This window comes from Filicampus tigris, chromosome 12 (assembly GCF_054856515.1).
Source record: "Filicampus tigris isolate MCC_2025a chromosome 12, RoL_Ftig_1.0, whole genome shotgun sequence".
Classification (NCBI taxonomy): Eukaryota; Metazoa; Chordata; class Actinopteri; order Syngnathiformes; family Syngnathidae; genus Filicampus; species Filicampus tigris.
Genome location: NC_141228.1, coordinates 11,589,612 through 11,604,945, shown reverse-complemented (window position 1 = coordinate 11,604,945; position 15,334 = coordinate 11,589,612). Strand labels below are relative to the sequence as shown.

General features: G+C 41.0%; 3 protein-coding genes across 3 annotated transcripts; all 3 read left to right on the top strand.

Annotated features, from left to right (window-relative positions):
• The first annotated feature begins 2,260 nt into the window (after positions 1–2,260).
• uts2d (urotensin 2 domain containing) lies at positions 2,261–3,432 on the top strand. The gene is made up of 5 exons (XM_086047789.1): positions 2,261–2,414; positions 2,540–2,644; positions 2,727–2,764; positions 2,847–2,934; positions 3,053–3,432. Exons 1-5 carry the CDS (start codon positions 2,315–2,317, stop codon positions 3,076–3,078), a joined length of 357 nt encoding a protein of 118 aa, XP_085903915.1. The 5' UTR covers positions 2,261–2,314; the 3' UTR covers positions 3,079–3,432.
• A 1,312-nt stretch (positions 3,433–4,744) lies between these two features.
• On the top strand, positions 4,745–7,079 carry LOC147138356 (uncharacterized). The gene is made up of 2 exons (XM_086048120.1): positions 4,745–4,884; positions 5,076–7,079. The coding sequence occupies exons 1-2, from the start codon at positions 4,866–4,868 to the stop codon at positions 6,875–6,877; spliced, it is 1,821 nt and encodes a 606-aa protein (XP_085904246.1). The 5' UTR covers positions 4,745–4,865; the 3' UTR covers positions 6,878–7,079.
• A 2,241-nt stretch (positions 7,080–9,320) lies between these two features.
• On the top strand, positions 9,321–14,893 carry lrrc15 (leucine rich repeat containing 15). Its single transcript, XM_086048121.1, has 2 exons — positions 9,321–9,549; positions 10,860–14,893. Exon 2 carries the CDS (start codon positions 10,867–10,869, stop codon positions 12,562–12,564), a length of 1,698 nt encoding a protein of 565 aa, XP_085904247.1. The 5' UTR covers positions 9,321–9,549; positions 10,860–10,866; the 3' UTR covers positions 12,565–14,893.
• The last annotated feature ends 441 nt before the right edge of the window (positions 14,894–15,334 follow it).

Below are 15,334 nucleotides of genomic sequence, written 5' to 3'. Positions count from 1 at the left end.
CAGATTTCTTATGTGCTGCCATGTTGTCACTGTAATCTGCACAGGGCCTTCAGAATCAGTAACATGATGAAATTTACTGACTGTAAATTAAGTTACTTACTAGTGGTAAGTCACATCAACCAGCACTACTTTTTCTGTACGATACAGTAAGTTACTACACTGCATTAGCAATGGTACTGTTTCTTTAAAGGAAGGCTTCATTAATTTGATTTGTGTGTCTTAATTGGTAGTAATTAATTAGTCGCTCAGATTAAATGCATAAGAGCTCAAAAATACCTCTGTATCAATATATTTCACTTTTATGGCAACATTTTCAGCACACGGGTACAGTATGTCAATGTTGGGTTCAACGAGACGTAACGTGTATACTCACTGCTGGACAATAAGGCACACATTTTACAATGAGGAGGATAACAAGGAAAACAATACCATGATGCAAACATTTGTAAGGGGTCGACCACAAACAGCAAACAAGGTGCACAATGGCATGTTATTCCACAATTTTGACAAAAAGTGTACTTACGCAAGTTTTGTCCCTGTCCCCCGACAGCAGGACAAGCAGACAGGCAGGCGTGTGCTGCGCAGTGAACATTCCAGGGATGATGAGTACCTTACAATTTGAGATGGAACACGCTACACCGGACCAACGCAGCACTCTTTTAATTATGTGTGTAGCTCGCGAATGACCACCATGTCGCTGCACCTCCTGATCCACTCGTTCTCCAGACTGTATTTTGTAGCCTCAATAGACCATCCGGCACAGCATCTTTCATGTCAAAAGTGGAATCTCACTCAGTAGACTTATTTCACGGTCTTGGCTGGAAACAATATGGCTTCATTCTTTCAGGATTAACGCTAGATGTATAGAAATGATACAGTGTGCACGCATGGTGTGTGTGTATATCATTGTGCAGTCTGGCCCAACATTTACGCATGTGACGGTTACCTAGAGATGTGTTCAATGAACATGGTGGCCAGCTATATTTAAAATTATTTTTAAAGTTATTAAATGTACATGAAAAGTAATGAAGTTATCAAATTAATTATCGACAAAATAATAACTTTATACTGCTGCAAATGCTGTGCATGTGTGAAACGTCTATCACAATTTCAAATTTGCCTCGACGTTCACACGGGTGGGCGACCGTCGCGCGGTTCGTAAACAAAACATTTTCCCGAGATTCCCGATGCCCAGCACGCTCCTGTTTGCAAGGCACAAACATTGCCGTCGTTTAGAACTTCCCATTCAAACGCAGACGTGCTATTGTTTCCCGTGTCCTCGTTAATAGTTACCAAACAAGAAGATAAGTATACAACACCCTGGCCTGCTCTCTGTGTGTTGTTTGAAGCTTTATATTCACACCCCAGAGACTGTGAACTGGATAACTTGTATTAAAAATGGATGGGTCGGACACTTGTGTCTTTGGTTCATCACAACTGAAAGTTTTTTATGGCTCAAATTTGGTAATGCAATCCCAGAGAGCCAGCTCCAACCTTTAATTTAGCTCAACGTCACGTCACTCTTCATTGAGTTCCGGTGCTCCGTTTAAATTCAGTAGCAGGATAAGTAAAGTGATAGATTTGCAAAATGGTACTTGGACGGGAGATGCGAGATGTCAACAGGCCATTGACTTAAGCGAGGAGGCATGCGGAAACATTTATGATAGCTTGACCAGCCAAATTCATCTGGTGGCTGCCAGCTCATTTCCTTAACACCACACCCGCACGATACCTGCTCTTTTGGCAGCGCTTCATTGACGCACAAAGTATAGTGATATAGTGAGGTGCTGGTTAGTTGGCTCGGCTGCTGTGATAAATGCTCCCTCACCTCCAAATGAGTCTTGCAGCCAAGACTGTGGAGCTCATCTCTTGCTATAATGGACTTTGGGACAGAATCAATTTACTTAGCCCTACTTCCTTCTACCAACACAATCCTATGAAGCTACTTAAGGAATTAATTCATATAAAAGAAAAAGACTTGCAAGTGCCAAAAAATGTGATTCAGTTCTCTCTAACCATCAAGCAGATTGATTACTTCCTCTCTCTGCTTGATTCGCTGGTGTCACGGTGATATAGAGTTACTGGCCTTGCTTATAACGTCATATTTCCGTCAGCTGCAATATAGCCCCGGTCAAATGGTTGACTACTGACGACACAAACAGTGACATGTTATTGATTTAATACGCAAGAGGCTGACTGGCTCCGCCTCCTGCCTCGGAAACGATACATATATTGAAGGGATGGACCCAAGAAAGAAAATCGCCGGCTTGAGGAGTTCACGCAGCACCGCATCTGGGACCATACATTTAGTGTCATGGATAGGGTTCGAGTTGTCAACTACATCTTGGGACTCCTGGGTTTGTTACTACTGCAGGGTGTGATAGATGTGCAAGGAAGGAATTTATTTAATGCAGGTATGTTAATTGAGTTTCAATATCCAGTGTTTGAAATACAACTTTTAAATGCAATAGGTCAGATGAGAATTGGCTCATTCCTTTTCCATGATTTTATTTTTTATCTATTTTTTTTGTCCGTGCAGGTAACCGTGTTTTGAATCCAAAAGACGACGTAGATATCCAGAGCAAAATTCTATCACTGCTTCTGCACAAAAGTTTAGTTCCTCTCGAAAAGAATGACACTCCAGGTGAGACATTTGCAAAAGAACAACTTGAGCAAATTAAACTGTGAGATGTGACTCAGATGTTGACTTTTTCTTTTTTTGACAGGTCTTGAGCTGGTGGATAAATTAGCTGATTTAGAAGAGGTAAGGCTTTTACGAATGCATATTTATTTAACAATCATACATAGAATGGTGTTACCGGTTTAATATCCATCTCTTCTTTTAGTTGGAGGCACTGAGGGACGATCTGGAACTGGAGAAGGAAATCGCTGTCAATTTAGTGGACAAACCAATAACAAGGAAGAGGGGTGAACGTAGGTCACCTTTATTATCTCTGCATTCATTTGTATGCATGCTTCTACTGTCGGTTTAATTTTATGTAGCAGCCAAGCGCTGAAAAAAAAAAAATCACAAATCCTCTTTTGCCTGCAGCTTGTTTCTGGAAGTACTGTGTGTGAGATGGGACTCCAGGACCAAAGTGAAATCTTGCTGCAAAGCCCAGCATAGCCTTAAGAACCCACAACACCACTAATGTGAACAGTGTTAATTTCAGCAATATACAGTCGACCATCCATAATCAGCATCATCAAGAAATCGTCGCTTCGAGGTGCTCTCATCAAGCGACTGCCGGTGCAACACACAGAAGATGCTTCACCACGACAAAGTCACCAGGGTTATGATTTGCCTCCCGCTTTTGTGTGTCTTCATGTTGCTCTCTTGTGGCTGAATGGAGCATAACATTTTTGTAAATTACCACAAAGCGTTGTCATAGAATTAGATTGCTCTTTTAAAAATAAAATGTGAATGTGAAAGTGTGTTTTGTATGATTTAAGAGATCTTCGGTGACAAGACGGGAAATTAAATATTTAAATGGGCATCTTGGGGCCTATAAGTACCTGCAATATGAAACAGGGTCAAGCTTTTGGAAACACTGGAGCTCTGTGTTTGAGTAAAGGGGATCCGACATGTAGTGTAGCCTCCGCAGTGACAGGTGAATTCATGTGCAGTGAGGTTCTAGACGAGCGTGACATAGCTGAGTCACTGGGCTTAGCCAGAATAATGGGAGAGCTGCTGTGAAAAGATCTGAATCCCTGCACACTGTAGTGAACAGTGGAGAGCTCAGCAAAAGCAGACTGAATGTGACCCAAACATTGACCTGTAGACCACAGTATATTATGTATATTTTAAATCAACTGTTTTTCCCCATCATAATCTGGGTATTTATGTTTTAAAAACAGACGTGCCGATCAATAAATACAGTACGGTGCATACAGGTAATGTATTATAATGTATATTTGGACAAGGATCCATATTTGGTAACTCAATTAAAAATGGCTTCCATAATACAATGAAGGGCCATACAACCGCGTGATTTCTGATTGTAAATCGGTTAAGAACTGAAATAGTGCAACAATAATTTACGACGGACGAAGGGGGAACATTTCATTGATCATCAAGTATGAATATCAATGAGTTCTGTATAACAAGTAAAAACATATACATATATAATATAAAGTAATATAAAATAATATAAAGTTATTTCACGACTAGTAATGGGTTGTTTGGCCACAATCATATTGTTAAGGTTTCATTTTATTGCTTTGTTAAGCATTTCGAGTTGTGTATGAAACACGCTTCTTACTTCACACCCTTTTATCATGTGGCCAAACAAAGTGATAGACAGCTAAAAAGTTTAAAGTAACACAGCAGGATTAACGGCACATTTGCCTTTTTGCTGTTACAAAGTGGCAAAAGCATTTTCAGCATATTTGAGGGGCAAGAAGCTGAACAACCAGCACCAGAAAACTTGCCCCCTCCCCCAAATAAACCCTTTGGAATCCGGGAGGAGTGAGCACATCTGTCATCACTGCCTGCTACCAGTAGGCCAGGGAGAGGCCAGAGTTACTGTATGTTAATATAACAGTTAATACACCGCATTACTATTCTAGGGTCATTATTACTTGCAGCAGCAGTCCAACAGATAGTACCATTACAATTTTTGGATACCACTGTTAGTAACTGTCAAGTCTGAAAACTGCCCCACACTGAGCTACATTATGTTGCGTCACCAGTTGGTATAAGTACAAGGAAATGATCCAGCATCCCCGTGTGCCAGTCTTTACTGGTTATCAGTGACAACACATTGTGGAGAGGACTTCTAATTTCACTCAATTTTGGACAAGCACCGCAGTAGTTGTCCAAGCAGTTTGGGCTTAATAGCAATTTAATAATAACACTGGAGAAGATGGCTTCTTTTTTAACAGGTTAGTAGAGTATGTAATAATTACAATGTGCTTGTATCTTCTATCAGACTTTTTAACTATGTTGTCCTGCATAATATACTGTACATCCTAAATGTAATTGCATTAATATCAATACTTAATCCTTACACGCAACTGTAAAATACTATCATTACTTTGAAGTAATAAATGATTTAATAAATGATTTTGTGCAGAATTGTTGTGGATACTAGTCTTCTCCATGCTGACACTCTTCACCTGCAATGCTGCCTGCCCCAGCGTCTGCAGGTGCTTACCCAACGGCATCGTCTTGTGCATCGGATATACCATTATCGATATACCCAAACAACTGCCAATTCACACCTATAGACTGGAGCTGAGCGATACAAACATGCACGTCATCAGTGAGCGGAGCCTGGAGAAAAAGGAGCTGATGTTGCGTTTTAGTCTGACTTCCAGCCACCTCCATACTGTCCATCCGCAGGCTTTCCGTGCCGCTCCGCAGCTCAAGTCTCTCCAGCTGTCAGGAAACGATCTTGCCACACTGGATGCAAGAGTTTTTAGCCCACTTATCGCTTTGGAGGAACTGCATTTAAATAGCAACCAACTGAAGAACATTCCTGCCGAAATGTTTGAAGGACTCGTTGCTTTGCAGGATCTCAACTTGAGTCACAACAAATTGTCCAGTGTTCCTTCAGGGGCTTTCAGCAGTCTAATAAACCTTGAGATCCTGAACATTGGCAACAACTACTTCAAAACACTTTCACCTACTACCTTTCGCTCCTTGATCAAACTTAAGAAGCTCATCATTCATAAAACCCAATTGGAGAGCTTAGAATCTGGGATCTTTGATGGACTAGTGAACCTTGAGTATCTATATCTCTACTCCAACAAGATAGCCACTATTGCCCCGGAGGTGTTCTGGTCACTGAAGAAGTTGAAGAATCTCACCTTGTCTACCAACCAGCTTCAATTTGTCCCTGAGAGGAGCTTCTATAACATGCCCAAGTTGTTTAAGCTGACCCTTTACAATAACCCACTCGTATCGCTACCAGATGAACTGATGGGACATATGCCTGAAATGCCAGAATTTTACCTATATGCCACAAACCTCATCACGGTGCCGGGAAATCTGTTTGCCAACATGTCTGGGCTGCAGGTCCTGAACCTACATTTTAATGACAGGCTCAGTGAGTTGCCACCAGATCTGTTTTGCTGTCTTCCTGAACTGCAGAAGCTCTCACTGAAATCCAACAACCTCCAGCAGCTGCACCCGCGACACTTTTCCAGATTAAACAAACTGGGCATACTGCTCCTCAATAACAATACCATCAAGAACCTACCAAAAAACATATTTCAAGAGCTTGGACAACTTACAATGCTGGATTTGCGGGACAACCAGCTCCAAAATCTTCCAGAAGATATTTTCATGTCCAATACATTTCTAAATGTTGGTTTGAGTAACAACCCGTGGGACTGCACATGCAGCATCAGAGGTTTTGCGAGATGGATGCGACATAACAAGCATGTGGTTCTTGACAGTGCAGATGTGATGTGTCACAGTCCCAAGTACCGTATCCTCCGTACACTTGACTCGCTAAATGACGGGGAACTGAACGATTGCAGGGTTACGACAGTCACTCCAAGTTGCACTCTGCCACAGGAACCAACTCAAGAGTCATCTACGACAACCCCTTCAGCTACTGAAGCGGCTTCCTCACACCAACCCCAAACAAGTGTCAAACCAGATGAGACTTCCTCCACCTATGACATTTCACCGCCTTTTCATGACCTGCTTGTCGTCGAACAGAGGCTCGACTTCGTCCACCACAACTACCACCGTGGTTGGGTGTATGTGTGGTTTTTGCCCTCAAACGCAGTTTTGACAGGCCTCCTCATGTTTTCTCACATCATTCTTGTGGTCGCAGGCATGTTCCTCATCCTTTGTGCCATGTATGGTATGCATCTTCTTAGCAAGAGGATGGAGGAGATAAAGGTACAATTTGTACACACTTAAGGGTTAATATGTTAACAAGTGTTGTACATAAATAGAGTGGCACTCAAAACTGGCAAGAGAAAATGATTCATTAATTCAAGATGCTTTATCCACACCTTGTTCTTTTACAATACTGCAGCTAAAAACTATACCCAGTAATGCATGTGCATATTTTCCCATGTATGTAAAGCCTCACATTTGTATTAAATTGAATTGCACCGTCTTTCAAATAGCTTGTAATGAATCCAGCCCTGTGTAACCCCAATTATTGAAAAACAGGTGAAATGTTGTTTTTTTTAAATTATTTTTTCATTTTATGTCGCTTTTGTTTCTCCCATTACATTACCAACAAGTCCAATTTTCAAGGGGATATTCAATGTTCTTTCAATATTTTTCTCTGTCCTTCATCTTTTACATTGCCCGGACTGAACACACACCAATAGTCAGCTGGGTATGGAGTTAGGTTATGCTATGGCAGGTTCAATTCTATCTAACTTTAACACATGCATTATTCGTTATCTTATGGGTGTGTGTACAGTATATTATTAGCAACGTGAATACAACATATACAAAATGTTTTAAAAATCGTGTCCCATACACTTAAAAAATGACGTTTTCCAGTGTGCTATAATACGACTATCACACTTCCTCTTTGAATGAGAAGAACAGAGAGCGGATATTTCCCAAGAGAGGCAGTCAAGGCAAGCAGGAAGCTAAAAAGACATCTCTTTTTGACAGTTTCTGATGAGGAAAATGACTCAGCTTTCCCAAAGAATACCAGGTGGAGCAGCAGCATGAGATTGTGTTCATAACTCCAGTCAAGAAATGATCGCTATAATCGTAATCATAACCTATTGAACATTTGAATATGTTCTCTGTCATTTTCAAAAGGATTTCAACTTTTACATAATGACTGCAGATGCCACAAATTCCATAACTTTAAAACAAACCATAAACAATAGGAGGATGAATTAGTAAGCTGCTCCCAAGTTCATTGCCATGACAACAGGTGATTAGGACTTTCCAGTAGGCTGGTTTTGCACAACAGGGGGTATAAACCAGCTCCCACAACACACACACGAGGCAGAGGAAATGGTGCAGTCGAAAACAAGCGGAAAGATTGCAAAAAAGCAGTGACTCATGGGATGAAAGTTTCACTGGACAAGAGTACAATCAAAATAAGGCGTTTTTCATTTTTGTAAGGCCTGTCAGCATCACTTAGTAGAAATCCTGCAAACTGTCCACTCCACACAGGAAGGCCGGGGTCGCATTCGCACCCATGACCTCTGCACTGTGAGGCGGACGTGCTAACCAGACGACCACCGTGCCAACCAATTTATCAGTAATGTTATCTTATTTTATTTTTTTTTTTTTATACTTTTAGACTATATTGTTCCACTCAACCATGGCTGTGTGAACAAAGTTTATTTCCATGACCAATCCAGCATTGCCCGTCAGCAACTCTGGAGAGTCGTTGGGACGGACTCGCTTCTCAAAGAAAAAATTAAACGACAGTATTTTGGATATTTTGCATTACATTTTATCTGTGAATCTGAATTAGGGCACAGAAAGCACTGTCCACCCTCCAGAATCATTTGCTCCCCATCCTCCAGGACATAGAATGCTAGCTAACATAGATGGACAAACAAACCCAAATACAAAGCTCTATGGGTTGTTTTGTTTTTTCTTTACTAGTTTTGCTTTGGTGGAGCTCAATGATGGACTTAGCAGCCTTCGAGTTGTATATTTATTACACTGTAAAGTCAATGTGATGGTAGGGCACGAGTTTCGCAAATGAATTATTATCACGCCCCTTTTCAGTATTTCCCCACATACTACAGCACCATTTTCCTATACACTATATGTTGTGTGTTTACTGATAGGGGGTCTGTACGTTAGTGTGGTTCCACCCTCACTATCTGGATTTTGTGGTAACGAAGCAGTTTGTTTAGGTTCAAGCATGCTGTCCAGCCTCCTCTCTTGAATTACTGTGGAGACAGTGTTATTTTTCACATTGTAGCCAGAAGCTCAAGTCATTTTGTAATTCCACACTCTGAAGAATGTTATGTACAAGCTGTTAAATGGTGTCTCATTTAGCTTTACGTGCAGTACAATAGGCATTTCCTTGCATTGAAATTTAGAGCATCTGGGTATAGCATCAATGGAAAGAGGCAATGCATGAGATAATGCAATAAGCACAACCGTTTCTTTTATAAATAACAATGAAAAACACTTCCTCTTCGCATAACCTCAATCTCAAATACAGCATCTGTTTCCTAGTAGAAAATCAATCTCACGCGCACAGTTGTTGCAAGGGTACAATAATTGCAAACACATGGATTCTCCAAGATCTCAGGAGCTCAGTGCATTCAAACCAGTTCTGACGACAGAGGGGGTGTGGCTTCCCCCTTTACCCAATTGCCCTCATTTAACAAAAACCTGCGGCAGATACAATGAGGACTGTTAGGAATCTGGGACGATGATGATGAGGGCCACGAGCTACAGATTTCATGAGCGGACTAGCGGAAACAAAAAGACAAAGTCATCCAAGTGATGATGAAGACCAGAAAAATGTGATAGTGTGAGTGTGAAATTTTCATCGCAGAACTTCATAAGCTCTAGAGGAAGGCAGTGTGCGCATAAGAGATAACACCAACTCCCCGTGTGTGTTCAATCATCTGCCGCTATTCAAGGTAAGAAACGCAGAATGTTGTGTGCCCTTGAGTGTGTGTGGTTTAGTAGATATACTAAAGATATACTTGCCAAGACTTGGTGAAAGTGAATAAGTGATGATTTGATTTTTATATCTTGGAAAGTTACACCTTCTGACATGGAAAGATAATACAGTACTGAATCTGAATACAAGATGATCAATGAGTTTGGATTTATGTTACAAGTAGTCTCGATTCTACTTAAAAGTATGCATAACAAAGTCCTGCTGTTCCTTCAACTAAGTCATACGAGAGAGAGAAAAAAAAAAATCAGAGCACTTTATGGTGAAGTAGATATGCTCCAGACACATTTGGCACGCGCTTCCATTACAGGCGGTCACACCCATACAGAAGAGTCGTAATGTGAACCGAAGCAGAACTTCTTTTTTTTTTTTTTTGGCGTGATTGTAAATTGCACTGTAGCTGTTTGAGAGGGGATGCTATGGTTGTGTCACGTATCACCAGTCTTCCGCTCAAAAGAAAAACAAGGAAACTGAACTCGGACAATGCGCTTCTCAGGGGAAATTTATCATTTAATTTCCTGAGGAGGTTGCTCATGGGAGGACATCTTTGTGAAAACCAGAAGTAATCACCGAAAAGAAGCAGCTCACCGACTGAATGCAGTTACAAGCAAAATAAAACTAAAATACAAACCTCATCTCTTGATAATGTGCACATTATTATACTATGCATTTAGTGGCTGGGTTAGGGAATCACAGTCCATTACTGAGTCAGCATCTGATGTTGGCATATCGTTCTTCTACCATGAAAGTCACAGATATTTTGTGACTGTCCCACCACAAATACATCTCATTTGTGAAACCCATTACATGAAATTGATTTATATGGTGACATTGGTCACCCCGAACAACAGTTTTCGATGATTAGCAGGTCTGTCATTTTATGGTGTACGATCATTTCATGTCCACATCTAATTATGATGATGATGCTTTTTTTTTTTTTTAGAACAATTCCCAAAACTATTGACCAAAAAAATGATCTTTTTGACAGATCAGATGCAAAAGTGTTCAAATCTCCTAATTGCAGAGGATCTCATTGTTAGCTGTTTAATGCGTTTTATAGATTAGCACCAAAGAGTTGCCACTGGGGTTCCATGAGTAATTCATTACCAGACTAGAGCACCTAATTGAATTCACTTTGCATCTAAATATGAGTAAAGGTCTGATTGTTGAATACAAAAATAAGGTTAATGTAAAAATATGTGATACATTAGTCGAAAGGTTCATTGGAATGAAAAACAGATCATCCAACATGTATGTGTCTTTTTCTAGGGGCGTAATGGACCATTCTGTCATCCTGCATGTGCTCCTATTTCTCTGCTCCTTCAACATTGCTGTTTGGGCGTGTCCGGATGGATGCCATTGTAAAGGAGAAGAAATGTTATGCATTGGAATCTCAAATGTTCCTTCTCTGCCGCCATCAACGCAACGCCTCTACCTCTCCAAATGCAACATCTACTCTTTGAAAGCAGACGACCTTTCTTCTGCAACTAACGCAAGATGGTTTGTTGTAAATGACACTGCTTTGAGGGAGGTTCAACCAGGCACATTTGATTCCCTTGTGAACCTAAAGGCCTTAAAAGTTACTGGAACAGAATTGCAAGATCTACCAGAGGCCTCGTTCCAAAATCTTCAGCAACTCGACACTCTGATCCTAAACGGAAACAAACTTGTGGCACTTCGTCCAAAATGGTTCTCCAAAATCAGTGTTCTTATCCGCCTTGATCTCACTCAGAATCAACTGACCTTAATACCCATGGAAACCTTTCACCCCCTTACTGAGCTGGAGTACCTCTCGCTTGCAAGAAATAATATCAGTCAGTTACCTCATGGGGCATTCAGAGGGCTTTCTAAGCTGAAATATCTTCGACTAAATAAAAACGTGCTACAAGAAATACCAAGTGGAAGTTTCGATGACCTCGGAAACCTGGAGGAACTATCACTACAGGACAATCGTATTACTCATCTCCAACATGACTTGTTCTCAAAAACTCCAAAACTCACAAAGCTGTTCCTCTCCAAGAACCAACTTCGGACTCTTCCACAGGGACTCTTGCTACACGTTCCCCTGCTAGCCCAGCTCTCCTTGTATGAAAACCAACTGGAAAGCTTTGGCCCAGGGGTGTTTGGTCCCATGGCCCTGCAGGAGTTGTGGCTCTATGACAACAAACTGAGTCGTATCGAGGATGACACCTTTAAAAATCTCACACAATTACGTCTCCTGGTGCTCAGTCACAACCGGATTAGCCATGTATCTACCGGAGCATTCCAAGGATTGGAACAGATAGGTGAAGTATCACTTCACACCAATTTGCTGAAAACATTGCAAGCCAAGACGTTCCAAGGTCTCCCCCGCCTGGTAAACATTTCTTTGGAGCACAATTTCATCGATCATCTGCCTGTTGGTTTCCTCCAAGGACTAAGTCACCTAGGACAGATTGACCTGAGAAATAATTCCCTTGCAAACCTGCCACAACGAGATCTAGATGCCATTTCGGTGGCAGAAGAGATACTTCTTCAGCAGAACCCCTGGAGGTGCGACAAGGATATTCTGCCTCTTAGCAACTGGCTGAGAAAGCACCCATCCAAGGTCAGCCATACACTGGTGGTGTGTGAGACCCCCCGCCAACTGAATGGGGAGATGATTACCGGGCTGACAGAAGAGGACTTGGGGCTGCAGAGTTACACGCAGCAGACACCGCAGACCTCAACGGAGAGGAGAAGGAAACCAAACACCCCAAAAAGAAGCACTTCTTCACCTGCCGTCATGGCAACTTCTTCCTCAGAGTATGAAGTCACAAGCAGGGGAGAGGAGGAGAAGGGTCACATTCCTAACTACACTCCCACCATCCTCGTTGTCATCGCAGTCATTGCTACAGTCATCATAACTGCTACCATCATTGGCTGCCTATGCTGGAGGAGGAACAAGAAAGGACGGGGGCATATAGGCCACAGGAGCAGGAACTCTGTGCTGTAAATGAAACCGCAGGTTAAAGTGCACTATTCTGATTTAGGGCCTATATGCGATATGTATTTATATGTATGTATGTTCAAGTGACTCATACCCAGTATCAGTGTGTTCACATTTGATTCAACATTCGCACATCCAAAATACACAAAACAATTACAGGGGGTCCTTGGGTTACAATGGAGTTCTCGCACCCACCGAGATGACATAACCCTAATTTGGGTGTAATTAGCAGAGCTGGGCATTTTACTACAAATTGAGCGTCCGTTATTCGTCATCCATCTGCAGCATGGGTACCCTTCAGTCGTGCGTCATTTGCCTTTTTTTTCCCGTGTAAAAAGATAGTATATACTGTAGGCCGGTCCGCCTCTAATTTTCAATGGGCGTCCGTCGGCAATTCCGATAAAACTATTACTAGCCCCTTCCCTCTGCTGGACGCTATTTGAACAGAAATCACGGAAGCTTTGGAAGCCTGTTCACAGCCTGGTCCCTCACTCAAATCTGTCCACCAAGCAACAACAACTCGCTATTTTCCTCCCCGCGCTCGCCGCGGCCATCGACGCCTCGCCGCGGAAAATAGACTCATGACGGACTACTAACGAGTGGCGGACTAAATAAAGGGTCTTCGGTCTATGCTTAGTCCGTCAATTTAAAATTTTCCCGTCATTCGTCAATCATCAGCCAAACGGGCGTCCGTCAATGACGGATAGACATACCCGTCTGTCACATAGGCCCAGCTTTGGTAGTAGTAGGTCATTATTACGGTAAATGTTTGTATAAGAATCACTTTTAGGACATAATATAAAACAACCAAATGAAAAACATGCGATAAAGGAGTGTGCTGGTGCCACTTGATAATGTATTCTTACGCTGATACACAAACTAGTTATTTGCAAGCCTTTCCAAACCAAAACTTGATGGGAGGAAAAAAGAATCAGAATCATTTGAACCATGCAGTGTAAATCAAGCTTTAAGAAACTTGAAACAGACAAGGAAAATTCTCAAAATTACTGTGGTTTTCTTGGAAACTGTGGATCCAAGATTTGATTTTAAGACCCCAAAGAGCCAAATTCACATCAGTGTCTTAACAAGAACTCTTCTCCATTGTCTAAGGCAGGATTTACACTGCAAGTCCAGTAATTCCAATGTATGACCATATTTATTTATTACTTTATTTCTATTTACAGTATGTTTTGGGTGACACATAACAAATATTGCTGTTTACACTAATGGAATACATGGAAAGCACAGATACCCATCATTTCACATGAATAACTCTCTACACCTTCCAACACGTAAGTCAACAAAGACAAAAAATACCATGGACCCCCGGTGTTCACAGGAAATAGGGACGGAGCAGTGAATAGCAAAATTATAAGCAATACCCATTATAAAGAGACTGAAAACAACATTTTTTAAAACCTAAAAAAAAAGCTTGAAAAAACAGGGATAAACCTCCAATGAGCATTTCCATGAAAGGCGGGGATTGGCTCCTCCACAAACACAAAACAAAACAAATATTAAAAATAAATCTGCGACTGGGTGCTGAACTGACAGTATGCGCGGGGGTCCACGTTGTACAAATATTATATGTTGATTTCCTTCCCTGGTTGATTTAATTGACATTTCTCAACTAGCTGCCATGGGAAAATATTTTTTGCTTAGTTTTTTAAGTACACACATCAACTGAAACCATAATTAGATAGGATAGGTCAGGACAAAATCAGATCAGATGAAAGAAGATAACGAATCCCAGGGAGTAATTTCAAACCGTATCTGAATCTGAATTTTGTCACTTGAACCATGTCAATACATCCAGCCAAGTGTCACTGGTCATTGCATCAACTTTATTATTCTGAGGGAGGGAAAGAGAGAATGAGTAAAAACATTGTATGCCAACTCTCACATTGGCTACGCGCGTCCAAACTTTTGATTGGTGCTTTATGTGTTGGCAATGTCACATTTTACACGGTAACTCTCTGAACTTAATACGTACAGATACAGTGCACACTATACAAATGTGAACATGTAATACCTGCTATGATGGCCATGAGCTAGCAACTAACGAACTTTCACCTTTTCACATTTGACGTCTGAATATATAAAAGCTATGAAACACCAACACATCACACTCAGTCACAACCGTGTTATTACATCAAAAGCTTACCTGTAGAGAGAGTAACACAGAAGTATATGGGTTTTAGAAGTTTTAGAACTGTATTCAGCTCACTGGCTGTTCACTATTGCGACACTGACATCTGCTGCTGATACCTTGTAACTACATCAATACGCAAATGGGACATTCACGCATTAAAGAGTTCTATCTATTACAAGACTATTGGATTTGTCATTTTTGGGGGGGATTTCTTTAAGTGAATGTAATTAATTTTTCACAATTGGATGGAAGAATTACTTCCATTTTTTGAGGGAATGCTATGCACTGGAAGTACTGTACTGTACTGCAATTTCAAACTGACTTAAGCATGCGTTTCGGTTGAGTATGTATGACTAGTCATTTTACCAATAATATACCGGTATTTAAAATAACAAATTTTGCTTGATTGAAAGTGAAAATAGATACGATGCAAAAAAAATCTGTCTTATTTTGCCCCTATCAAATGTCAAATGTTTTCCACACTTATACAAAATTCTATACGTATATGAATAAAATCTCAAAGTCAAATGGTCGTTGTCATTTAAAGACTCCCGCACCCCCACCCCAAACATCCAAATAATTACATTTGCATTATTAATCAGGGTGAGTAGTGAACTGGAACTG

Excerpts from the sequence above, each read along its gene's own strand:
- uts2d (XM_086047789.1), top strand. The coding sequence starts at position 2,315 with ATGGATAGGGTTCGAGTTGTCAACTACATCTTGGGACTCCTGGGTTTG. Across the intron at positions 2,415-2,539 it reads AAGGAATTTATTTAATGCAG|GTAACCGTGTTTTGAATCCA; the intron begins GTATGTTAATTG and ends TTGTCCGTGCAG. Across the intron at positions 2,935-3,052 it reads AACAAGGAAGAGGGGTGAAC|CTTGTTTCTGGAAGTACTGT; the intron begins GTAGGTCACCTT and ends TTTTGCCTGCAG.
- lrrc15 (XM_086048121.1), top strand. The coding sequence starts at position 10,867 with ATGGACCATTCTGTCATCCTGCATGTGCTCCTATTTCTCTGCTCCTTC.